The sequence below is a fragment of the Puccinia triticina genome, chromosome 1A, assembly GCF_026914185.1.
Source record: "Puccinia triticina chromosome 1A, complete sequence".
Lineage (NCBI taxonomy): Eukaryota > Fungi > Basidiomycota > Pucciniomycetes > Pucciniales > Pucciniaceae > Puccinia > Puccinia triticina.
Window position 1 is genome coordinate 6,883,095 of NC_070558.1, and position 27,861 is coordinate 6,910,955.

The 27,861-nt window shown below is 45.5% G+C and overlaps 1 protein-coding gene across 1 annotated transcript; it reads right to left on the reverse strand.

Annotated features, from left to right (window-relative positions):
* PtA15_1A749 (uncharacterized protein) lies at nt 1-27,652 on the reverse strand (the record flags this gene model as incomplete). Its single annotated transcript, XM_053165808.1, has 3 exons — nt 1-1,649; nt 1,711-1,758; nt 27,136-27,652. 3 exons carry the CDS (start codon nt 27,650-27,652, stop codon nt 1-3), a joined length of 2,214 nt encoding a protein of 737 aa, XP_053016963.1.
* Nucleotides 27,653-27,861: the final 209 nt, after the last annotated feature.

A 27,861-nucleotide genomic window follows, 5' to 3' on the forward strand; every position in this document is an offset into this window, starting at 1 on the left:
TTATTCTTTGGATATCTTACTGTTGAAATTTTCAATTGAAAGACAAAATAGTTTATTGAAGAAAACCTGAAAAATGGTGCGACGGTATCGATCTTGCAAGAAATTTTCTTGAACATCATGTCTGCCTGATTTGCGAATCCAAGTACATAAGATCTTCCAAATCAATGTACTGTCATGATCGTTAGACATTTTTGGTCCTTTGTGCTTCATCCAGTATCTTTGAAATGAGTTAAATGCAATTTCAAGACAGTTTGGATGTTCATCAAATGAAATTCCTTGGCTCTTGGGTAGTACTACGTCAATCATCTCGACATAAAACAAGAAGATTAGGCATAATCTTTCCATTCGTTTTATAGACTGCGGAGCGGGGTCGACCCGGTTGACTAGGTTGAGTTTAGCTCTTTGATTCCAAAAGTCAATCCATTTGGTACGATTATCCCGCAGCTTGTTAAAGTGGTCTTGAAGATAAGCTGCTTTCTTTGTCTTTTTTCCATATTTGGCCTTGAAATTTTGCGCTTTGTCCCTGATCAATTCGTAACACTTTCCGAACAACACGAAAGCATCATCGTACTCGTTTTCATAAATCACGAGTTTCTTCTTGGTTGGATTGAAAGCTTTGATTTCGTCAATGATCGGCTTATCCTCGGATAACGGGCTGCGTGTTTCAAGAACCTCATGAGTAAATTCGAGTCTCCTAAAATGGGCATTACGAGTGCTTGAAGGCAGACTTTCGAGAGCAGTGGCGGGTTGCGGATTCCTAACAGGTTCTGTTACGATCTCTTTCTGACGGGAAGCCAATCCGTTTGTGGAGCTCGGGTTTACAACAGAATCAACCACGTTGTTGGGCTTGGGGCGCAATGAAGATCCCTCATAAGTGCTATCTGTTCGACTCATTTCGAGCGTTGTAAGTTGCCTCTTGTTGGCGTGAGTATCAGCAAAATTGATGGGACGTTTAGTTTTTCGAATCGCCACTTGAACAGAAGCAGAGTCAGATTGTCTCGCCCTATGCGAGGAGATAGTCGGCATCGATAATCGCTTGTAAAGATTAGGATTAGGAACCAGAAGGGTACCACGAGCGAACACCGGCTGTCGAAAGTTGACAGGGCTGCCTGGCATCGGAGGCAGAAAGTTTATTCCATTTCCATCGTGAACAGGAGTCGTAAGAGGTTCTCTCGCTCCAAGATACATAGCGGTCTGCCCCGAGATCTCGGTAAGCCTATGGCCGTCCAACTCGTTCAGCGCTCGATTACGAACATGTTTCGTACCAAGCACAACCTGTTGCTGGGTCTCATCAAAGTTGGTCGAAGGATCTGGCAACCGATGCGCTCGCCAGTTCTTCAAAAGATCAATTGTTTGCGGTGGATTTTGAATTTTGTCTTCTTTCCTCTTTTTGGTCGATGTTGCCGGAATTTGATTGTCAAGAGCAACAGCATTAGCACGCTGTGTTCCACTGTGAGCCGCCGTGTGGTCATCCCGAAGAAGAGTCCTCCCCCAGCTCCCGGAGGATGGCGAAAGATTAAGTTTGGGGTGCATGCCAAGTGTGGAGAAGAAATCAATTTCTCTATTTGGCTCTTGAACCGCGGAACTGCCTGCGCCCAAGTCCGGGTCATGTGTGACATGTGGAGTAGTTATGCAATCGCGAGTGTTGTCTATGAAAGCATGTCCTCCAAAATTAGGGTCTAGCAGCGCATGGGAAGGAAGTTCACTCACCATTCAAATTAGAGAGGAAATCCCTAGTAACCTGACGTGGTAATTCATCTGGGGCAGAGCAAATAGTTACTCCCAGTAAGACTAAATGAGAATTGAGGATCTTCATGCTGCTGGTTTTGCTCTGCTGCCTGCCAGTGAGATTAGGGGTTTCCCGACTTTCTGTGGCACAAAATTTGCTTACTTGCGGGTGACGTACTCGCTGGCCTGCAAGTCACGCGAGAAATCGCCCCAAGCAACCTCATAGAAATTCTCGCGAGCGCTTGAACTCCTTCCCGGGTGTGCTTATCATGAAACCCCCTATTGATGCAGACTGTATCTTTTACCAAGGAGCATAAGGGAGCTGGTTCATCAAGTATCAGGAAATCATGCTCCCTCAATACAATGCAGCAGAAATATTGAACTAGTGTGAGACAATCAATCATTCCTTCAAAAGTTGAAACATGTGCAGGCATGATGTGTTTTGAAGAATAAGGGGGTTCACACCCCAAAACCATATGATTTTTCTACCTTTGTATTTTGCATGCTCCACACTTGCAGTTCAAGTTTATCCAGGGGAGCTGTCAACCAAACCTCAACACTTTCTCAGAATAAGCAAGAAATAGTTTGGGGACAAACTTATTTTTGCCCTTCAAGCTTCCTTCCCTAACTCATCAAAGTCCTCCCTGTGCAGAAGGTCAGTATTGGGTAGTGCTTAAGTTTGTCTGGGGGGAAAAGCCACCCCTCTTGCAGGGAGGGACTTAGAGCATCTCCACTTTGGTCTCTAAATTGTGTGACTAAACCAAATTTAGTCCACTGGGCCTGATTTAGTTCCTCCACTGGAGACGCTGAATGTTGTCTTATATCAGGATAACTCCTCTGGGGAGCTGTATCATGCCTAGATCTAGTAAAGTATAGCTCCTTTCATAGTCTCTCTGGTTCCCATATCACACATCCAGAGGCCTGTGATACTCCACTCCTTAAAGCACACAACCCCCAATTTTCCTGTTAGGTGGCCGGCAGAGCGCAGCTCAGAGGCCCCTGGTGTCCACGGGAGCCAGAGGTGAGCCAGTGACCTAGCTCAAGGGTCTTGCATGTCAAGCAAGACTCTATTGAGCCAGAGTGGTCAGACCATCTGCACCGGGCGCCAAGTTAGCCCGGATTAAGGCACTTAGCCCAACCTGGCAACCGCATTGGGTCAGATTAAGACGTGATCAACTTGACCCCGAGCTCCCTTTGGAGCTAGCCAGGTCTAAATCTAGCCCCAGGTAATCCTGGGACTTGAATGAAATTGAATATTCATCACCAGCAGGATCAAGTCGGATTATCACCTATATCCTCTTATACCATATATATCATATTGGAGTCAAACCACTCAGCCACCCTCCTCAAGCTCATCCAACCACATATCAGATTTGGAAGACTCAAACTCATCCAAGCACAATGTCTGGCAACAACAAGCAAGACCAATCCAAAAAAAAACGTGTGCTAAATTTCACTTCAGAAGAAGACACCCAACTTGCAAAGAGCTGGGTAGTTGTCTTTGAAGATCCAATCCAATCAAGTCAACAAACCAAGGACAAATTCTTTGTGCGGATTGCCAATGATTACAACACCTACATTTTGGGGCCCCAGAGAGATGCTCAACAGTTGCAAACCAGGCATGTTTTTTTTCTGGCCTTCCAGTTTCCATGCTTTCATTTGTGCTGATGTTTTTTTGTGGATGTATCTAGATGGAAGCTAATTCAAGCTGCCATCCTCCGATTTGGGGCAATATACAATCATATATCAAAAAATCCGGCGTCTGGATCCGCACCAAGTGATTGGCTAACTGATGTGAAGGAGATGTTCCTCCGTACTAAAAACAAGAACTTTGTATATGAAACTGCCTGGAACCTGCTCAAGGTTTCGCCAAAGTGGAAGACCATGCTTAATGGGAAAGCAAGAAACGGTGCGCAATCCTCAGCAACCTCATCCTTACATCCAGCCTTGTCAATCTCCAATGACCTTGGGTCTCAATTGCCTTCAACTGTTGATTCTAGAGTAGTAATGCAAGAGGCAAGTGAAAGTAACAATGGTGTATCCGCTGTGCTACGCTAAAAAAAGTGGCCTTTTAGCGTAGCGCAGCGGTTTTCTGCTACGTGGCCAGACCAAAAAGCAATAGCGCAGCAGGGAGACCGCTGCGCTACGCGCTACGCGCGGCGATCAACCGCTACCCTCCCAGCTCCATTAGCAATAGCGCAGCGGAAAAATATCCGCTATCGCTGAAAAACAGCGAAGCAATAGCGAAAACATGCTACCAAGTCGCTACGTGGTTGCTACAGAGGATAGCGGCCACGTAGCGGCTGTGCTTTGGCAGACAGGTTGGCCGGCAGTGGCAGTGCACACACCTCCGATATCCAACCCTTGGACCTCATTCCGCCCCCAGCCGTTAACCTTCCCCCATCCCTTGATCATCCAGTGTGGAACTCCTAAAAGATCAGGAAAGAGCTGTGAGGGGAAATAGTTAACTACACTACTAATAATGTAGAAGAGGCTAAAGGTGCTGGTGAGGCTGCCCTCTTGACTAATGCTGATGTAGAGAGGGTTACACTAAGAAAAAGAAAAGGGTGTGGCTGATGATTCTCTTTGACTTAGATGACTTTAACACTTTATGAGTTTGAGGTGTATCAATCCTACTGAGTGAGAGAGGAGAAGTGAGATGGGGAGAAAAGCAGAAGCTCTTGGGGAGTCACTCTGAGATGGGTAATGAGATATATGCTGGGGGATATATTTCTATGGTGATGAAAGTGTATCTAAGTGTGATGAAAAAGGTGCTACAGAGGGGATGTATTAGAAAGTGCATGATGGGGATACAACATCTAGAGGGGTGTTTATATATGTGAGAAGTACTACAGGGGGGTGATACATGATGAGCACATAGTAACAATATCTGAAGATGAGCAATAATGATGAAGGTGCAATGACCAAGGAGTGTACATGAAAGGTAACTATGTGGAAGATGAAATAATGATGAGCATTTGATAATAACTACAAGAGCTATGAAGGAATGTACTGCTGATATCATATGAAGAGAAAAATGAGTAATGAAGTTATGTATAATCTGCAGTCCTATGTAGCTATGATACTAATGAATGATGTATGTAATAATGCTAATGATATGTATGAAGAAAATACCTGCCAAAACTATACATGCCAATAACTGCTGATCCATTTGGAAATCCTAGGTGAAATGAGTGGGTGACTAGGGGTAAAATGGGGTGTAGAATCTGAATATGAAGTAATAATGAGGTATTTATGAAGGGTTTAGGTGATATGAGGGTGATAGTATGAACAGGAACAGGGTTACCACACCGGTAATGGCGGTCATAGACGGTATTCCAGAAGAAGAAACTCCTTCAACCCCTCCCAACAACCCAGGTCACCCATCTGATACCACCCAATCTGTCCGTCGGGAATCCAGTTGTCTTTGCACCCCCAGCAAATGGCCTGGCTTTGTACCCACCCAAAGTGATTCTCGCCGGGCCCTGGTGTCCAATACTGATGCACCATCCAAGTCAAAACCAAAATCAGCCGTTGTCCCCTCTGCTCAGTATGACAATCAGCACAATGAATCCACTGGCAATGTTGTATCAGCTTGACAGACCGTAAGTTCTCCTCCTAGCCCAATTCTTTGACTTCACTCCTAGTCTAATAAGTGTTCTATTCCTCTACCACAGGGGCATTCAGGTTTGAAACAAGTTAATTGCGCGGGCAAGGAAGTTGTTGTCAACACTGCACAAGAATCCGATGACAATAACCAGAAGGCAGTCAATCATGCTTCCAAGACCAAGAAGAACCCTGATAAAGACAAGGACGGCCACAATCACGTGAGACTCTATTTCTACACACCTGGCGAAGGACCAAAGCAGGTAATTTTGTATATCATCAATAGATTGATTTTGAATAAGAAACCATCATGTCGCTGAAATCAGGACTATGAACATAGGATCCTGCCGACACAGCCTATGCATGTCAATGGTGCCCCAAAAAATTCAAATCCAACAATGGCTCCTACTACAACCTCAAATCCCATTGGGATGGTGCTAATATTAAAGGTTCGATCCGGGGATCTTGTCGTGGTCGGACCCAAGCCATCATATCCGGAGCTAACCTCCCTTTGACTGTGTTGGAGGCCATTTCGGCAAAGGCAAAAGAGAATTCATTGGGATTGGGGGCTGCAGGCACTCTTGTTGGATACATGACAAAAGGTCGGTTCAATAATCAAACCCTCAACAAGCTCCTGGTCATATGGATCGTGCGGCAATCACTACCATGGTTGCGTATTGAGGACTTCCTCCTCCGAGTGTGTTTTGATTATGCTATCAACACATATCAGATTCAATCTTGTGGTTGGGCTGCCTGGCAAGCTCACCTACTCTATATTGAACAGAGGGACCAGGTTATCAAAGCCATTATGGTAAAGTCTCTTTCTCCCTCAAGTCTTTCAACTTGATTTTTGATTCAAATGGTATCTTGCTTTATTTCCTGTTTGCTAGGACTCCGACTCTAAAATATCTGTTGTATCCAACGTGTGGACCACTAAGGGAAGTCACAAGGCATACATTGGCCTAACTGTCTGCTACATCACCCCTGAATGGAAATCAGTAACTCAACATCTTTTGCTCAAGTATGTCTCTTGGCATCATAATGGGAAATACCTCGCCCCTCCCTTCGCCAATGTCTTAATCAAACATGGGCTACACAATAAGATAAGTATTTCCCAGCTATTATTTTTTTTCAACTGAATTCTAATCAATACCTTTGAACTGTACATAATTGCGCAGACCACCGACTCAGGCAGCAACAATTTTACAATGGCAAAATGTGTGGCTGAAATCTTTGAGGATCACAATTCAACCTACTGGAACGTTGCCAATAACCATCACCGCTGCATCTGTCACGTTATTGCACTAATCCTGGGTGCAGGATTGAGAGCTCTCAAAATTTCCAAGAAGATGGTCCGACCTGAAAAATCTGATATGTGATTTCCAGTTTTGGAGACCATCATCGAGGTATCAGAGCCAACAGAGGAGGAGATGGTTGTAGAAGGGATGGAATCAATGTCTTTAAAGCCAAGCCACTATATTGATCCTGACGACGCTGAAGCAGACACTCTTGAACCAGGCTGGAAAAATCACACAGAAGATGACAATGAGCAATGCAAAGATCAGAGCGGATTTGGCTTTACTCTGAAGAAGGTTTGTCAACGGCTTGCATGGCATTTGAAATAAAAAGCTGAATAATTGATTCTCAAAATTATCATCCTTGATTTAGATAGACTATATCTGCCGCAGGATAGCTTCGTCGCCGCAAAAGCAAGCCAAGTGGAAACTTTGGGCGGAAAAGCTAGATTATACAGGGCGCGGAGTCATTGGCAGTTACGGAATCAGATGGAACATTGCTTATGAAAGCAGGCAGCATTCTTATGAGGGGCGCAGGGTAAGTTTTATCTTATTTATTCCAAACAAACATGAGCTAAAGAAATCACTTCTCAACAAATAGGTCATCAAACAGTTGCTCAAGAACAAGTCGGACTTGTATGCTGGGAAATCCGCTAAATCCGCTGAGAAACATTTTTTTAAGTCATACAAGTTGCATGCGAAGGAGTGGGAGGATATTAACTCTTTGAATAACTTATTGAAGGTCTGATATTATAAATTCTAATTCCCTTGCCCGCTTATTGAAACTTATATGCTGTATAATTCTCAACTCACAGGATTTTCTTGACATGACAAAGAGAATGGAAGGGGATGGTCCAAAACTGTCAATGGTTGTTTACGAGTATGTCCAGGTCATTGACAATCTGGAAAAACACCAGGATAACGCAATCTCAACATCAAGCCCACTTGAGCCAATGTTTGAACCGATGCTCAAAGTGGCAAGGAAGTATCTGACCCTTGCACTCAACTGCGACACCGTTGTAATGGCCACCTTCCTCCATCCGGCGTGGCGCATGCAGCTCTTCATCAAAATGTTCCAGCCACACGTCATACGTATCAGCAAACTTGTTCGTGATTTTTTCAATGATCGCAAGGTGCTCCTCAAGTCACTTGAGCCAGAAGATCCACCACCAAAGGAATCTCAATGCACCAATGACACTCCATCTGGATCAGAGTCCAGTGCCGATGATTTCAATTTCTATCCGCAAGTCCCTGAAAGCGCCAAGGTGAATACAGAGATAGATTGCTATAACAACAGTGAATTCCCATTGGACAAAAAGGGTGATTTGCTTGTTTGGTGGAAGGTCAGTAGCATTCAGTCTTATTATTAACTCGCTTGAATCCTCACTCATCCTAAATTATTTCCCCTGTAGAATCATAGCAAAGATTTTCCTACCCTGGCATCGCTTGCCAGGGATTATTTATCCTGCCCAGCCATCTCAGCTAGTGTGGAGCGTACACTTTCAGCAGCGGCAAGAATATGCGCATCGGGGAGGTCGGGCCTCGCAATAAGGACGATTGAACGTTGCATCAATAGCCACATGTGGCTACGCGACGGAGTCAAGCTCGGTGGACCTTTTGAAGACTGCCAAGAAGTCATTGATGCGGCAAACAAACACCCCAAGTTTGATAAATACATAGTTAAACCCAAAGTTAAAACAACCAAAAAACAACCCTGCAAATAAATCACAGCTGTGAATGGAACTGATAACCTTTTTTTCCCCTCTGTCTTGCCTTTTCTCCACTTTTACCTTTCTCTTGTCTGTCCGCTATTTTTTCCCAGGTTTTTTTTTTCCCTTTGTATCTCGAATAGCGCCGCTATTCCGCTGCGCTATCCGCTATTATAGCGAAATTCCGCTGCGCTGTCGCTAAAAATCAGCGGTCCATCGCTACGTGACCGCTGATTCAGCGCGCTAAAATTTACAATTTTTTCCTGGGAAGTCAAAAAGCGAGTAGCGCAGCGATGTGCCCGCTACGCATAGCAAGTAGTGCAGCGAGGCCAAAAATCGCTGCGCTACCCGCTTCGCTGCGCTATACGCAGCGCAGGGGATATACCGTTGAAAGTACTGTGTCACCTCTTTCTCATTATAAACGGCCCGATGGGATCAAGAGAGAAAAATGCCAGTTTGAGGATAGTGAATTCCGTCGCCAAAAGCACAAGTTGCTTGAGAAAGCAACCAAGGACGCCGACCAAAGGATCACCGCGGCAAACCGACTGAACGAAATTCAAGAGCGGCTTGCTGCGGTTGAAGAGCAGAACTCTGAGCTCAGGGTGATGTTACAGGACATCACGTCTGCTGATGAAGGACTTCGGGAATATCTATGTGCACGCAGGAAAGAAATATTGGGCAAAATCAGAAACCCTCTGCCCTTGGCCTCGACCTCTGCAAGTCAGTCGACGGAACCTCAAATGCAATCGGGCCGTACTGAAGACAATGATACCTCGGTCACTCCATCACAAGGAAAACAAGCGTCTACTTCAATCAGTTCTTAGTAAGAAACCTCTCCAAACTCCCTTTGCAAGGGTAGTATTGATCCACTTTCTCCTTTGGCCAGACGTAACCTGCACATCAACCCCAATCTCATTTGATTTTTTTTGCTGGTATCATTGTGTTGTTTTGTCTCACTCTGACTTCTCATCTTGCAATGCTAAGGCTCTTGATTGTTTATTTTATTTCAGTCACTAGTATTTTATTATGAGAAAAACAAAGGAAAAACAATTTAAATATGAATCTGAGTTGCTTTAAGTGTCTTCTTCAGAATCAGAGTCGCAGAACTCATCGCAGTTGAACTTGTATTTGCTCGGTTCTTCAGATCTACCACTTAGACTCCAAGCATGAGCAATAAGGTCCCTGATGAGGTTGTCATGGATTGTCAGGGACTTCATTTCAATCGTGCGGATCAGTTGTTGACGGAGGGGTATTGGTGTAGCTTGAGGGGGAATAAGTCGGAAAGAGGCATCAGGCTCATATGGCCTATTCAAACATCATGTCAGCAGTGGGCAGATACATTATCCAAAATTCAGCATTTTTGGTTTGTAAATTTCAATTTTGCACACAAAGGTTCAAGTTATCAGCAATATTTAAAGATCAGGGCTTTGTAACACCATTATCTTCAATTTGTGCCAAAAATATCACATTTTTATCGAGTAATTTTCTCCTAATCATTGATTACGCAAAAGATTTTTAGTTTTAGTTACAGATAACTGAAAATCTGTTGTGTAATCAATGATTAGAAGAAAATGACTCAACAAACATGGGATTTTTTTTGTTGAGATTCAAGATAATAGTGTTACAAAGCCCTGATCTTTGAATCCTGCTGATAACTTGAACCTTTGTGTGCAAAATTCAAATTTACAAACCAAAAATGTGGAATTCCACCGCTGATCATGTTGTGCAGAATTATGCACGTGTTCATGATGTCGGCAATGTTGCCCAGATACCATTGGAGAGCTGGCCTTGTGAGGATTTTCCATCTAGCCTTTAAGATTCCGAATGCTTGTTCAACATCCTTCCAAGCAGATTCCTGACATTTGGTATAGTATTTTGTTGCTTGATCTTGTGCCGCCAACCCTTTTGACTCAATCAGAGTCGCCCAGCTGGGATAAATCGCATCGACTAGATAGTAGGCATTCTTGTATACATGTCCTTGAACCTCAAACTCAACATTCCAGGATGTGCCCGCCAGCAAAGCTTGGAAAAGCGGAGAGCAATCGAGTACATTAATATCATTCAGTGCGCCCGGGGTTCCAAAGAAAGAATGCCAGATCCACGTGTCTTTGGTTGCAACTACCTCCAAAACAAGCGTGGGGGTCTTCTCTTTTCCTTTAAACTGCCCAGCATGTGCGGTTGGACAGTTCTTCCAACCCCAATGCATGCAATCAAGGATCCCGAGGCATCCTGGAAAGCCTCATGCAGCATTTTGACTCAAAATTCTTTTGAGATCCTCTCGAGTTGGGCTTTGCAGATAGGTTGAACCGTAAAGTTTGATGATCACACCACAGAAGAAGGAGATGTTTTTCCAAGCCGTTGTTTTGCCAAGGCAGCAATATTCATTGTTTGCATCAAAGGGAATCCCATAGCCTAACTGTCGGAGGGCAGCAGTCAATTTCTGTTTGTTAGTATTCATGTATTCTAGCTCTCAGTTTTTTTTCACCAGTCTAAATTAGAATAGCTTTATATTGTTTTTACCTGTTTTTTAGCATATTGTTTTTACTATTTATAGCCTGAGTTTGTAGATCCAGAAATACAAACTCATTGAGTCTTTCCCTCTTTCATTCATCCATTAACAGATTTACAGTCTTGCTTCTCTGACAGAAGCTATCTTTTAAATAATGGTCCTTTGTTGGCCGGATATCGTTCTTCTTCATTTTAGCTGAAGGCCCTTTGTTGGCTGCATATCATCCTTCTTAGATATTTCATGGTCCTTTGTGAACCTCATACATTCATCTTCATATCGTAATGGTCCTTTGTTGACCCTCTTACATAGTTCATGGTCCTTTGTTGGTTAACATACTATTTGGTTTACTCTTTGACTCATTCATGGTGTCATTAGCATTTAGATTACTGTACCAATTTCATTATCAGAACATCCACCATTTCTCATTACAGTCTCTTACATAGTCGACCAAATTTCTTACTGGCATTATCGGAACATCCAACCGTTATATTGTCTCCGGAACACGCACCAATATCTTCTTTCCACCTTGGTCGTTTGAATTACGAAGGCAATCACATCAGACTAGCAACAAGCAGCCCACCACATCCAGCAATGACGGTATATCATATCACCCGTCTTGATCATCTGCCTTGGATTCCTACGGGGTGTACGATCTGCCTTGAATTCCTACGGGGTGTACAATCAAATCATCTTCATCGCGATCTCTTGAGCTCTCAAACCCCTTGTTAGCCGTCCAAATGTGGACTCATTGTTGTCTTGGATTAGGCTTGTTGCTGGATTATTGGACTTGTTGTTGTTGGATTGGAGTCTATTATTGAACTCTTCATCATCAAAGTGGATCCTCTTTGTTGTAATGGACTGTGTCATCTCCTCTTGACCTTGACCCGTTTGGTCCGAGAACTTGTTGTCTTTGGTCCCTGACCATGCCCTCATCAACTCTACTGCATTCAATGTCAATCTCTTGGATCACTCTTGAACATCACCCCCGGTTTCCGTCTTATTGTCTGGGCCGAGCCTCTTACAACCAATTACATTCACTCACTCTCTCACCAATCTGTACAGGCTTGATTGTTGGAATCTCTCTCTGGTCGTCGTTATAATCCTTTTGTTGTTGGATTCAACCACTATATTGCCAGTACTTCCCATGCTCGCCTGGATCATCCTCCAGTCGTGGTACAGCACACCAACCAGCACACCAACCGCCCACTTCTTTTCACATTTGCTTCATTGCCGTTACTGAATCACCCGCGCGTCTTCTTGCCGCCTCTGAAAGGTTGTCAATCACATTTGAACTCGTCAAGCACTCCTGGTTCCCCTTGATTGGATAGGATTAGACGCAGTTTTTAATTGACTGGCTTCATAGTTACCTCTCTTTCGTGGTCGGACCATTTCTCTGATCTTGGAACCTGCTTGTTGGTCATTGGAACGGATTCTCCTTGCTGCCACATCAGCTGTGATCAATGATTGATGAAATCAACAGTATAGCAACCTTGTTGCCGCTGAACTTCGGAAGCATGCTCGCCGTCGCCAAAGCATCTTTGTCTCTATAGAAGCCTCCCGGTCTCAACTGATTTTCCCCAGCTCAGCTCAATTTTGCTCAAAAATTGATATCATTTATGTGAACGCAATTTCTGACATGCTAAATTGGATCCCTTTGTTCCCGAAGCAACTTGGCTCGGTCTCCTGAATCCATCCACTCAAACTTTCTTCATCAACCCTGTATCACATCATGACCCTCATCTCATCTTGAACTCAACACTATCAGCATTGCTGACTTTCATGTTATTATTGAAGACAATTATCTACCTCTTCATATCTTAAATTTATATCTATATGTATCTCTTCTAAAAAACAGTTCGCTAGGGGGGGTGTTAGTATTCATGTATTCTAGCTCTCAGTTTTTTTTCACCAGTCTAAATTAGAATAGCTTTATATTGTTTTTACCTGTTTTGTAGCATATTGTTTTTACTATTTATAGCCTGAGTTTGTAGATCCAGAAATACAAACTCATCAAGTCTTTCCCTCTTTCATTCATCCATTAACACTGTTCCGGGCTGAGTCCAAGCTTCCCGGTACAGTCTGGTTTCTGGACAAAGTATGGGTAGTTCGAGGTCAGGTTGAGAAGAATGTGCCTGAAAACTTCCTTGTCCAGCCAAAAACGTCAAGAAAACTCCTTTTTGCTATACCTAGCATTTTGATGATGATCATTTTATTGGGTTACATCCAGCGAACACAGGACCATTGATCATACCTGGCATTGTCATTAATGTAATCAGCCATTAGCTGGTTGTGGAGATTGTATTGGTCACAGTCAATGTTTGGTCTTTGTCTTTTAGTATCTTCTAGTTCTGAATCTTCTTCATTGGAGTCGGAATCAAGTTCATTGATGAGAGTTTTCACTCTTTCTTTGTCTTCAAGAAGATCTTGAATCATTTGGCAACCAAGGCGGAGATGGTGTTGTATTATTGATCTTTCTTTGATATTGTCCATGGAGGTAGGGAGCCAATGTGTTTTATTGATGAGGATGCAAGTGTTAGACTAGACTAAGCCCTTTTAATCCCAGAGATCATCTGAACCAATGCAGTTGAGCATGTGGATTATGTAAGCTCTTGATGAGGAGAGCTCCACTGTGCAAGGGTGAAGGCAAGGGGGCGAGGCTGAGGCCTTGGGAGGACTTCTGGAACCAAGTTTTCCTTTGATTGCGCAATCCTAGCTCAGGAGAGATGGAGGGAGCATCTCTGTGTTAGACTATGTACAAGCTGGGAAGAAGGATAGAGAAGAGGAAACTGGGTAGACTCACCTAGCTCAGGAGAGATGGAGGGAGCATCTCTACTGAGCTAGGAGGGGTGGGGAAATGTTTGGACTAAATATGGGATTGTTTTGGATCCTGTGATCCATCTTGTGACACCCCAAAGGTGGGGGGTTACATTCTCCCCTCCTATAAAAAAAAGGGAAGAATAGGATGTTGTGCAAAAATATGGGAGGAGGATGGAGAGGGGGTGGGAAACCTAAGGACAAGTAAAGGCATGGAGAGATAACAGGATATGAGGGAGAATGAGTGGGGATAGACTGGGGAGAGAATGTGGTTATGGATCTGGGTATGGGTCTTGATACGTTCAGGGTTGGGTATGAAGGGGAAGATGTTGGGACAAAGGTTGCAGTGTGGGTGTGTCAGAGTGTTACTGGGAGTTGATGTTGACTTGGTAGTCTTGACTACCATACTTGAGGTCCAGTACTACCATACTTGAGGTCCAGTTCAGCCTCAAACGCATCCCATGCTTCATCCATGGCCTTCAGGTATTCCTTGTCCTCAGAGTCAGGGTATGCTTGAGGAGGAGACTGGGGGAATGGACTTGAAGGAGGTGGGGGTAATGTTTGGATGGGAGAAGCCAGGGACTTGGCAATCTTGTTGGTGGAGATGATGGTGTTGATCTTGGGCGAGCTTGATGGGGCAGGCGAGGAGGTAGGCGGCAAGGGCTTTGAGGGTGTTGAATATATTAGGAGAGCCTTGGATGAGGAAGAGGGGGCGGGGAATGAGTCTGAGGATGAGTGGGCCGCTGGTGCGTGCAAGCTGGCAGGTGGCGGAGGAGACGAGGGCGGTGAGAAGACAGCTGAGTGGGGCGGCAAAGCAGATTGGGTAGATGGCCCCAAAGAGGATGTTGAGCAGGGCGGTTCCCGGGGCGGAGAGGTCCTGCTTGCTCTGGATGAGCTCGAGTGAGGTGGGCAGGGCGTTTTCTGTTGAGTTATACTCAGGTTTTGTTTTCCTATTTTATCTGCTTTTTACATTTCACTCATATCTCTACATTTCACACTCATGTTACATGTTGTATGTAGTCTACCTGAGGCAGCAGGCGTGGAAGGACTCCTTTCATTATCCTTCCACAAACCTTGAACACCGCCCGCATTGTGCCTGCTGTTCTCAGGTAGGTTCCAGTCTTCTCACTTTTCTTTCTGCTTGTTCTCTTTCTTCTCCTGTCTTTCTCATGCTCCAGTCTAACATGTAATTCATATTATCTTTCCACAAACCTCGAACACCGCCCGCATTGTGCCTGCTGTTCTCAGCTCTCTGCCCGCTCTCGCTCATCATGTTCAGGGATAGAGTTGATGGCGGGTAGCTTGCTTTAGAGGTGGCCGAGATTGGCTCTTGGAAGGCGGAGGGGGAGTTCTGGGGGGTAGGAGGGTGTGTGCTTTCTTTGACTGGGGACGTGGTTGACGGCGCGGGTCGCGGAGAGGGCTTGTTTGGAGAGGTTGGAGGCAAGTTGGGTGAGGGAGCGGAACACAGCGGAGGGGATGAAGAGCAACACAAATCTGGTGATGCCGGGGAGATCGATGGCGTAGGCGGCGCAGGCAAGCGCGGCGAGCAGACAGTCGAGGGTACCGTCCCAAGGCTGGTTGGCCCTGGACAGGTACGGTTGGGCGGCGAAGGCAAACGGGAGGCGGTGATGGGGACAGACGGGCTCGAGGATGGCCTTCTTGCTGTCGCGGGTGCCCGTGCTGGGCGTAGAGCTGGTGGCGGCGAGGGCGCTGGGCAAGTTGGGGAAGGGTCGGCCGTGGCGAAGCTGCGGAGCCATGGGGGATGGGATGTGGAGCCGCTGGGGGGAAGGGGTGGTTTTAAGGCAGTGTTTGGTTGGTGAGAGGGGGAGCGTGTCGAAGCTGGGCGGGAAGGCGAACCAGATCGCGGAGATGGCGTCAATGACTATGTTGAGGGGGGCGGTACCTGGGACGGAGAAGGCCCTCCTGGAGAGGAAGAGCAGGGGGGTGGTGGGTGCGAGGCACTGCAGGAAAGGCCTGGGGGCCTTGCGGCCGGGGTCTTGGATTTGAGGGGTTCTGAGCAGTGGGTGGTGGAGGGCATTGAGGAGCAAGGCGAGGGTGGTGACGCGGCCGGTGGCTTCAGCCGGATAGGCGACCGCTTGGGAGTATCCAAGGTGGGGACCAAGTATTGAGCCGAGAGTTTGAGCGAGTGCGCTGCTTCTTTGGAGATTAGGGGCTCAAGACCCGGATCAATTGAATATCGGAATGCTCCGCCCAGGGGAGTGGAGGGGACAAGGAAGGCCCACCCGGACGTCGTTTTAGCTAATAGGAGGTGCACGCTCTCCTCTAGATGTCTGATCCGCGCCTCGTGTCTTCCAGGGGCAAGGAATTGGCCAGCGGGTCGACCGGAATGTAGAGCGGGGAAGATGGACATGGCTGGCCAGTGGGGATGAGGTGGGTCGGCCGGGATGAACCAAAGCGGGTGGATAACACGCGAGCGGCGGGTGGATGGAGGGGCGGAGCAAAAGGAGAAAGGTCGGAGGGGCCTTTCGGCGGTTGCGAGGTTTGAGGACAAGGGGCCTTATGGGCCAGTTGCAAGGTTCGAGGACGAGGGGCTTTATGGGCCAGTTGCGAGGTTTGAGGGCGAGGACAGGCGGAGCTTCCTTTGGAAGGTGGCCACGAGGTTGGTTCAAGAAAAAAAAAGTGTAAGCTCTCAATGAGGAGAGCTCCACTGTGCAAGGGTGAAGGCGAGGGGACGAGGCTGAGGCCTTGGGAGGACTTCTGGAACCAAGGTTTCCTTTGATTGCGCAATCCTAGCTCAGGAGAGATGGAGGGAGCATCTCTGTGTTAGACTATGTACAAGCTGGGAGGAAAGGAAAGAGAAGAGGAAACTGGGCAGACTCACCTAGCTCAGGAGAGATGGAGGGAGCATCTCTACTGAGCTAGGAGGGGTACCCAAAAATGACAAAAATTCAGTTAGAGATGGCGTTCGGGTACCCGGTACCGCCTGGCGGGTGCGGCGGGTGCCTGTGGGGTACCCGCCACACCACTATTTGTTATAACCTGGCTACTAGATAGGTGCGCAAAGCCTGTTATACAGACTATCTAGTAGCCAATTCCGGATTCCCGCCAGCTCCCCGTGCTTCTGTTACATTGCGACCAAATTTACATGTTGTCCAACTCCAACCAACTCAAGGTGCGACTCGAACCCCCAACCTGCCGTGATACGCGCCACAGTTGTACTGTTGGATTACGTGCAATCCAACAGTATGGCCGCCGCGCACTGGACTTGTACAACAGCGGTGCTATGAACGCTCCCTCGGAGGTATGCGCCTGGTGAAAATTGACCAACATCCCGAGCGGCGAGATAACCGCCATCACCTGCCGTCACCCGCTGTTGCCTGACTTCAACTCATTAAACCACCCCTGTATGTGTACCTGCAACTCTTTGATCCAATGCCTATTCCTTCTGAACCACCGCTAGCAGGCGTAGGGAAAACAGCTTCCAGGAAGTCAGCCAAAAAATGCAAGTATGAATCCGAGGATCCCAATAACCCTCGATATCCAATCCCAATTGAAACTCTTCAGAAGATGTCAGAAACACAGCTTTGCAAGGTTGCCCAAGAGAACTCGAAGTCGTCCATGTCCTCGGCTGACCAAGTTGCATTCATGGAGCTCTCTCATGAGCAGGAGATGGCAATGATTCTCAAAGCAATCGAGTTGCATGTCTCTATGCCCATGGTCTGGGCAGTACTGTAAGTCAAATTCTACTCTCTTATCCACCGGAGACACAGCAAGCTTAGAAGTTTTCTTGCTGCAGGGGTCGACGTGTTGCCATTCGTGAAGCCAACTGCTGGAACCGATTCCTGCAGACGGACAAAGCCCGCAAGATCTTCCAAACTAGTAAGCAGGACTGCCTCCCTCCTTCTCCCGAGTCCAAACTAACCTCAATACTCCTGCCAGGCAGGCAGGGCGTCAAAAACAAACAAGTAATGAAGAAACTCTCGGCGGCCTATAAGCAGTTGACAGCGGAGGAGAAGGCGGCACTTACCAAAGACCTTGATGATGAGAGCAACTACAAGAGTGATGACAATGATGATGATGCTGATGACAATGATGACGACGCAGGGAATGAGGATCTGGAAGATTCGAGTCTCCGACCCAAGCGCCCACTCCCTTCTTGTCGTCGCAGAGGTGATGAGCTGACGGCGGCCAATTTGGCTATGGATGAAGTCACTGACGAAGACAAAGATACTCCCAAGAACGCACCCCCTGTCAAAGGAGCAAAAAGTTCTACCGGAGTCATCCGCGGTACGGTCTCCAACTTGGCTCGGAAAAATCAAGTCGATCTCACCATGAACAGATGGGCACGCGAGGTGGGGCTGGCTACACCTTACCTCGTCCTCTGACCTCCTCTCCCACAACTTACATGTATTTTTTCTTTTTTGATTGTGTCAGGCAGCAAATCTCTCCGCAACATGCTGTTGCGAGGTTGTCATCTTTGCGGTATCAAAGCACTTATCCAACCACTGCTTCCACACCAACCAATGTACCCCTGGTGCTTTCAAACCAAACAGCGAGATATCACAAATGGATGGTAATAACCAGTACTCGGCCCGACTCCAGGCACTTGTCACCGGTAACTCAGTAGGTCAGATTGCTGTTGGGGAGAAGATTCCGGGCGCATCCAGTAAGCACAGGAAATTCCAAGCCATCCTGCAATCAATCCACCCCTGATGATACTGATGATTACCACCTGTCTGCCACTGACATTGCCTGACCCTGCTAGAAAAAAAATTGAAACAGATCCGCTCAGAATTATGTACAGAGCTTGCTCAGTTCATTGGTGGGTCACTTCGCTGGTTTGAAACTTGAACTGAACCTTTCAACTGGTAGCTAAAGTTTTCAACTTTCAGCTCGCGAGACAAACAATATCATAACCTCCTGGCCTTGGGCGTCCAATGAGACGCGGCTGCGGGAAGCGAAGTTCCAACTTGAGCTTGCTCCAGAAGCCCGCTCCGAAATAGACTGGCTACGGACCGACAACAAGCGAGTCAAGAAGGACCATCTCTCCATGCTCCTGCTTGATCTCAAGAACGGTCACATCATTCTTTGACAAATTATGACTCCGAGCGTGGTGCCAACATCATCAGCATCACAGGCAAACTGTCCGGCCCAACCATCCTCTTCCATGATCAACACCCAATCCAGCAGTGGTGCCAATGGAGGCAATCATGATGGGGATGATGACTGACTCAAGTGTCATCAATTTGTGATGTTTTTTTAACTTACCCCACCATTTTTTTTTTTGTACTTGGTCACTCCCTCTTGTCCCCCTCCTCCAAGACCAAGCCTAGCAATATCCATCTGTTTCTGAATCCCTTGGGCTTGATACAAAAGTATGCTTGTTCTAACACTTTGTGTTAACCAACTTGTGCATGTACCTGGCTTCAGCAAAGGAGGGCCTATCAATTTTAGAGGAAGATTTTTAGCTGTTCTTTAACAATATAAATTGATTTGGTTTCTTACTTCCTTAGAATGGAGAGCTGCTATGCTATGCTATATGAGCACTACAGGTTAGTGCAGCGGCAATTATTTTTAGCCAGTCATCTGGAGTGTTAGTTGGAATTTACGGCGCTAAAAATAAGCTGTAGGGTAGTATTTTTTGGTGCCAACATTGACTTTAGCGTTAGCGCAGAAAGAATCCGCTCTGCTAACGGTTAGCATAGTGGATTGGCCACTAACAGATTTCTTCCTTCCCGGTAGCTTAGCGGAATAAAATACATGCTACGCTAGGGGCGGACAAGCCAGGCAGAAACAAGTGGCTAGTTTTGTTTCCCTATATTTAGGAACAAAACCGGGCTGCCATTTCTGCCCAGTTTCATCCCATTCCCTGTAGTTGCGCAGGGACAAAAATTGCCTGTTTCTGCCCAGTTTTCTCCTCAGGCAGCATTAGCATAGACAAAAGCTATGTTAAAAGTTAGTGTAGCTTTTTTCTACGCTACACGACGACACTAACACTATCCGCAGGATCCAAAACCAGGGCAATGTTCACCCATTGCCTTGTTAGGTACAAAGGGGCCCCATTGTACCCAACAAGGCAATGTGTACACATTGCTTTTTTTTTGGGTCCGGTGATCCATAGTTGATTGTAGAGTTAGTGGCTTTCAAAAAGCAACTGCTAATGCTGCACTAGCACTTAATTTGCCCTTTCTTCCTTTTTTCCTTTTTGAGTAGTGTGAGTGGGAAAATCTGGCCGCTAACAATAGTAACCACCAACTTTCAGAAGATATTTGTGTGCCCTTGCATGTCCCCATGGCTGGCACCGAGCTAGTTCTTGGAATTTCTAGTCAAAATCAAATGGAACAGCCCTTACACACCATGGGTACCAGCAGTTGTGCATGGTATAAACTCACAGGAAGTTGAAGTGGTCTACAAAGATGATGATTTAATTTTTAGAACAGGTTCAGCTTTGGTTTGAGGAATGTAGATTCCCTTTGCCATATTTGTTCAACAGTTCAGGTTGATCAGACAGCCCAAGACAGCATTTGAAATAATTTCTTCAGTGAGTCAAGCTAAAAGTAAAGACACTATGATTCATACAGACTTTCAAACCAAACTTGATACACCCAATCAACCATTTTGGTCAGGGGGAATGAAGAGAAGAAGTGTGAGCCTGTGCCTCTAAAGTGACAACAGGACACAAGAGAAATGGGGGACACTGGTTGTATTTCTTGGGATAAAGAACTACAAACAGAGAGTAAGAGAGAAAGAGAATGAAAGAGAAAGAGAAAGAGAAATATATGATCTGGAGGGGGTCTATCTACTCCTTATAGGAGGATCCTCAAAAGTCAACTTGAATCACCTGGAAAAGTGATAAGGACAGCTGCGCCAGACCAACAGGGGCTACAGCCTCCGCGCGCACCAAGGAGACGGTGGGGGGACACAGAATAGTAAACTAATCTGCTCTGATTTTTAGACTAAGTCTAGGTTTAACAGAGGAACCTTTGATCTTGATGGAGTTGGGTAAAAAGAGAAGGAAAAGAAACAGTCAAGAGACACAGAGTTTCACTCTGAGATAATCAAGGTTCAAAGAAAGGTATACTTACTGTCAATATCCTAGGCGCCTGTGACGGTAGGTGTACTGGGAGTGAGGTATCCTTGTGGGGTTGATCCTGGGTTATCTGGGGGTGTGGTTCTGGTTGTCTGAAGTCTGTTGATCCTCCAGCTGCCTGGGGGATCGTGACTTCGAAAATTTTCAAAGTTGGATGACATAATCACACATGTACATGTGGTTTGGAGCGCTCAGGCGCGACTACACGGCGCTGCTGCGCATGTGTGTCACAAACCACAAACTCTATGAAGGAGTAGAGATATTGTAAAGTGATCAGTAAACACTAGGGTCAAAATTGCATGAGAAATCAGAATCTGAAGTCAAAACAACCTTATGTCTTAAGGTTAAAAAGACATGAGCACATTTAGGTATAAAATGGAGATGAAAGGCAGTTTTAGGTCAACTGTGTTGACTCTAAGGCTGACAAGAAGAAATATAAGGCATCACCAGACATAGCAATAATGGTAAGAAGCCATGTCTCTGAGCTTGAGCCAACTGAGAATTTTGGAATGACTGAGTCAGCAGATATGGAGTCTTGGAAAGAATTACTTTTTATGGCGGCAATTTATATTGTGTCACTAAGTGAGGAATAATAAAATTCTCCCCTGATAGCTTGTCAGTTTTTTTGAGTTAGGCTCCGTTTGGAGCCAATATAATTGCATGATATAATCTGGAATTTTGTGACATCTGATCAAGTTTTGGCGGACCTGATCAGATGTCACATAGGATGTCAGGCAAAAAAACTCATATATTGCCCGGATTATATTGGCTCTAAACGGGGCCTTAGTGTACTTCATATATTTTTGTGTGGAATGGTAATTTGGGATTTTTTGCACAGGGAACAGATTTGCTCAATTGGTGTGATTGCATTTCAGTAATTCAAACATTGGCATTGATCTGAATTGATATGATTTCTGGATGGTTTGTAATTGTGTGTATCTGTGTTGTGGCATATGTAAATTAAGTATATAGCAGCACAGATGCCCAAGAGTCATTAATTTAAAGATGATTTATTTTCTATTGAGTATTTGTTATGTCTGAATTGTGAAACAAAACTCCCTGCTTTACTCCACTGTAACACATCATAAAACACATCTTAACTACAATTACCTGGCACATGACTGGCAGACATATTTTTTAACAACAATTTTAAATTACTTCAAGGGAATTTAATTTGATAAAACTTGAACAGATTACACCTGATTTTGTATCATTGAAAAACTTGGTCATCCCAAATACCTGGCACATTATCTGTGATCAGTGTTGCAGCATAGAGATTCAATGCTTCATGCCAAGAATTAAAAAATTATACCTGCTATGTGATCATAAGATTGTTGAAAAATAAGACCTTATGGGCAAAGAGGAAAACATTGCAGAGTGGGAATTGAAATCTAAAAGTGAATTGAATTGTTCAAAGTTGAAATCATAAAACGTTTCATGGCATAAAGTAAAAAATTTAAGGCCCCGTTTGGCCGCGCGAGGTGATGTGATAAATTGGGCAATGTATAACGGGGGTTGCCCGGGGTATAACAGCCACTTATTTGGTGTTTGTGGCAGCCAGTAATATCATAAAAGACATGACCTCGCATGACTGAAAATTTATCATCCCCGCCATTTCGGAAATAGAGGTCTGGACCTGTATTTTTGGGTGATAAATCCACTCGTCGGGTCTCCAAGCTACACCTCTCAATGACCAATCATTTGGTCATCAAGAAGGACACAACACCTCAATGACTGGTCTACCGGTCATCAAAGAGGACACGACCTTTGGATGACCGGTTTGACCGGCCATCCAGAGGACTTCACCTCTTGATGACCGCTTCAACCGGTCATCGAAGAGGACAAACCCTCTTGGTCATCCTCTCGATGACCGGTCAACCGGTCATTTAAGAGGACAGACCCACTTGATGACCGGCCAACCGGTCATCGAAGAGGACATAACCTCTGGAGTCTGGATGACCGGTCATTGAGAGGTTGTATCCTCTTCGATGGCCAGTCAACCACTTCACCTCTCGATGGCCAGTCAACAGGTCATCAAGAGGTTGTGTCCTCCGATGACCGGTTGACCGGTCACCGAGAGGAGTTGATCAGCTCTTGATGACCAATCAACCGGTCATCAAGAGCTGAAGCCCTCTGGATAACCGGTTTGACCGGCCATCCAGAGGATCCCCTTGGATGACCAGTTCGACGAGGATCCTCTTTGATGACCGGTTGACTGGCCATCCAGAGGAGTTCAGCTCTTGATGACCGGTTGATCGGTCATCAAGAGGTGAAGAAGTCCTCTTCGATGACCGATCAACCGGTCATCGAGAGCTGAACGGATGACCAGTTCAACCTGCCATCCGGAGGAGTTCAGCTCTTGATGACCGGTTGCGAGGTCAAGAAGTCCTCTTTGATGACCGGTTGATTGGACATCAAGAGGTGAAGAAGTCCTCTTCAATGACCGATCAACCGGTCATCAAGAGCAGAACGCTCTTCATGGACCTTTCATCAAAGAGGAGTTCAGCTCTCGATGACCGGGAGTTCAGCTCTCAATAACCAATCAATTGGTCATCACGAGCTGAACTCCATAATCATTTTCTTGCATCTGATTTTTCGTTGCTTGTGGGTTTTTTGTAGAGATTATTGATTGTTTGATGGAGCCATGTATGGTAGCTAGTTGGGAATGATGAGTGCAGTAATAACTGGACTTGCAAGAAAAATTTATGTGGCTGCACCAAACACACATGTTATAAGTGTTGTCTTGGTTTTATTGTTTCTATGACAACTTCAACCTGGCTACATGTGTCATGTAAAGTGATACACAATTTATCATATAACATCGCGCGGCCAAACGGGGCCTAAGCAATTAAGGTGTTCAAAGTTGACTTGCATAAAATCATAACACCATAAAATCATAAAGTTTTAAGCAGAAAAAATATGTACCACCCAAACACTCAAAACATAGCAATAGTTTGAAAATGGTACATAAAAAATTATCACTCAAAAGTTTTATGATTTTATGATTTTATGATTCAAAAATTTTATGATTTCAACTTTGAACACCTTAAATGATTGTGTGCCATTTTAGAAATTGTGCTTTGAGTGTTTGGGTGGTACATATTTTATTCAGCTGGGAAGTTTATGATTTTACCAACTTTGAACATGAATGGTAAACACTCAACTATTCATTGAAGCTTGGGGACTCAATATGTGAGAATAATTTGAACATTATATTACCATCAGCAATTTGGGTCATTGGAACTGATATGGTATTAAGATGATTGATCCTCAATGGGGGTGTTGATAAATATGAAATAGAGGGTAATTCTATTGAAAATGGAACATTTTAAGAAATTTAAAGAAATTCAAAGAGCAAATGACTGGTAATCCACAATTCATAAAAAATATTCTACTTCAGTTGCATTCCCACCCTCATCCACCTCTTCAGTGTCATTTGCAAGTTGCTCCATCATTGTCTTGTTGACTATGACAGATATGTCTTGCAGATAACCTTCATCATCAATTTCATCATCATCTCTATCAGTATTGGGTTGAAACAGCCCGGGATCTGGCGCCAGCTCACTAGATTCTTCTCCTGCGCCACCTCAAACAGTCTTGCTAGCACCATTAACAGTTTCGCCAGCATCAGTATCAGAACCTGGTATCATGGAGTAATAGCCAAGCTCGATGTGCTCCAGCTGCCGCAACCAAAGTTCACGGAGGTTTTTGTCTCCAAGTTGCTGCTGGGTATTGTTCAGGATCGTGATGCAAGTGCGCTGCCATGCGATTTGGAGTTGATATATTTTCACAAGCTCATATTGCAACAACAATCTCGCCACTGTCGTCTTTTTTGGAGCAGCGAGTGATTGTAGAATTGGGTGGGCCACAAGGGTTTGAAGGATGGGATGCGCCGCTAGCTCGGTCCACTCGCAATTGCTGCCACCGGTGACAGTAGTCATCTGTAGGATCAGGTGTGACAGTGTGTCGTGTCGTTCAACTGCCCATCACATGGCTCGACGAACCTCCCATCCCAGACAACGTTGTTCTTCTAGCCCGCGGTTGTAAGCGGCAAGATGTTGGATTCCTTTTTGAGTGATAGGGTCAATTGCCCATGGCTTGTTCCGATTGGTAAATAGACCATCATTCCAAAAAGCATCTTCAGATTCAAGCTTCAAGAGTTCGTTGTACTCCAACTGCCTTGGGTGGGCACGCTCAGGGAAGAGTTGAATAAACTCGCGAACCTGACTGTTGTACTTATTTAACACCTTTCGGAGTGCTTGGGCTTGTTTACGAACCGATTTGATCAACTTTTGCTGCCCATCCGTTCCTGAACGTGGATTTGCTACCATCAATTAATTTTGGCATTGTGAAATCGGTATTTGTGCAGGATGAGCTTACCAAGTGTTGTTTGTTCTCCTGGGCAACAGACACAAACCAGCGGTTTTTTTTCCTCTATCAATGCCAAGAATTTGTGGCGGAGGTCGGTCTTCAAGTACCAGATCTTTAGCATTTTATCATGCTCAGGAACTGCAATTGCTGACCGACATGAGATAATCAACAACGGTATTGTAAATTTGGAAAAAAAAAGTACTTACCGCTCAAGTTCTCTAGCATGGTAGGGTCACCTACTTTGGTTCTCTGTTCAAGGATTTGATCAGAGAGGCAAGATACTATTCTTCCTCTTGCTATTCCTTGAGCTGGCAACAAACCTTCACAAGACCTGCAGACATACTCTTAGTTCTTCAGTGTCGAGTTCCCTTTACATTGCGCATGGCTTACCATTCGGTCTCTAGTTGCTCTTCTAGACATAGAAGTTGACCGAGTTCTTTTTTTTGTTTCTCCTGGTATGATCGTGTGGTTTCAAGGTGGTAGGCGCGCTTGTCTTCCCATTGCTGATGGAAGAAATTGTCTGTGTATGTTCCTGCAGTCATTGAGTGAGGGTTGGAAAGCTGGTTCAACGCATCAAGAGCTATGCGGGCTGTCTTGATGATATCATCAGCCGAGGCAAATTTTGATAGCAGCCACTCTCCTGCAGATTCGGAGCGTGGCGTTAGACTGGAGGTTGAACTGAACTCGGGGCAAAATATTTGAAGAGGAAGTATCTCTTACCAGCGGTTTCATTTAATCCCGCCAAGTAATACAGAGTGCGGTTGTGAACCGCCATGAGACGGCGGAAGCGAGACAAAACACGCAATATAGATACTAATGGGGACAAGAAAGCCCATAATCGTTCTAGCCCCTCTCCATCGGATAGTCCCCATGCCTTATTCAGTCGGGGATTATACTTCACCTGGCACGACCATTCGTGCACATAAGAGTGGAATACTGAAGTTCCAAACATCATATCAGATTGCCGATCCAAGAAAAGAGAGCGCTGTTCAATGGATTCATTTCCGATATTCATGAGTACGTGATGTGAAGTAACATCAAAATCGGAAGAGAATTGCTTGCCTTTTGAATATGAGTCTCCAGCTGACATCCGATGTCATAGAGAACCCCTATCCTTGATTGGGGAAAAGATTTCACTATCTTTCCCAGGATAGATATTGGATAATACAATCTATTCACAAAAAAAAAAACCCTATCAATCACATTGTGAATCGGTGGTCAGGATGAGACACTTACTTTTCACCTGATTTGTAAACATTTGTGTAAAGCAGAGGGATGTCGTGTCGGCAGGCCCCAGCAAACAGACCGCTGTCATCACATTTCTGCCAAGTAGTAGCATTGCGCGCATCATCTGCTGCCTTATGCGCTAATGCACATGGGTCCTTGATTCCAGTCACATTTGCATTGGTGGATTCGCAGAAAGCTTCACTAGTGTTGACCTCGGAGGGTGGCAAGAATGTTGGCTGGTATTGTGCATTGGAAGGCAAGTCCTTACTAGCGTGGGCATAGTGTCTTTGCTGGTAATTCCCGTCCATGGCAATGATAAAGTCGGGTTCATCTGGATCAATTTTAACCTCATTTTCTCTCGGGCCAAAGCATCTAGGGCACTTGGAAGCCCATTTCTGCTTGTTGGTTGTTTGTAAGCCTTCTTGCAAGAGCTGTTCCTTCAGCATGAGTATTTGGCCATAGAGATCAGAGCTATAGGTGAACAGAAGTCGGAAGTTTCTGCTCTTTGTTGAGCCGCGAGCAAGGAGAGGTCGTTTGTGTTGGCTATCAAGGAAAGAAGAGAGAGCTTTGGTGAATCCGGAGGTTGAAATTGTTGTGGATTGCCATAACTTGTAATGGAACTGAAGGAGCGGGATGGAGAAGGCAGTGCGGGGTCGTTTGGCGGAGCTTGCAACAAATCCATAATGCAAGAGTTGGATCACGTCTGGTGTGCAATTGCAAAAAGGAATTGATTTGCCTTGCGTGGTGCGTTCTGGGATATAGACCATAAAATTTTTGGTGATTTGGATGGTTGGGTTGGGGAAGCAAGAAAAGACCAGGACGTACGCTGAAGATCAATCAGGTCCACCAGGCAGGGGGAAATCTCTTCCGGCGAGCAGCTACAATCAAAGGGTACAGGTTCTTGTGGGAACGTTCCAGTAGTCCAGTTGTTGCTATATGCTTCACACCACATATAAGTAGCAGCAGCTTGATTTTCTATTTGAGCCCATTCTTCAGTCCGACGCTCCCGTGCTTTGGCATATAAACGCAGCCGATGGAATCTGGAATGGACACGAGCTGGTTGGAGGACATTGTGATGGTCTTCCGTGTGCAGTGGTCCTGGATTGTCCCCGTCGCGGAAAGCATTGCTGCCAGGATTCGGAGGGAGCTGAATATTTCTGGCGCGGATTCGCCTCCGGGATCGTGGCAGCATTCCGTACTGTCGCCCCGTCTCAATGGCTGTTGCCAACCCGGCTCGTTCGTTGATATATGTTCGCCTAGGTAGTTGGGTTCGAGTTCGCGTGTTTGTATGGCTGACATGGAAAGTGGAATCCGTGGCCCACACACTTCGTTTTGGAGGCATTGTGTCGGTGGTATGATTGAGGCTGTCTTTATGATATCATGTATTTCGATTTATGTACATATATAGCGTGTGCGGCTTCTGAGAGCGTCCATATTGCGCTCTTGCCGCTCGGGATGTCGGTCAATTTTCACCGGGCGCATACCTCCGAGGGAGCGTTCATAGCACCGCTGTTGTACAAGTCCAGTGCGCGGCGGCCGTACTGTCGGATT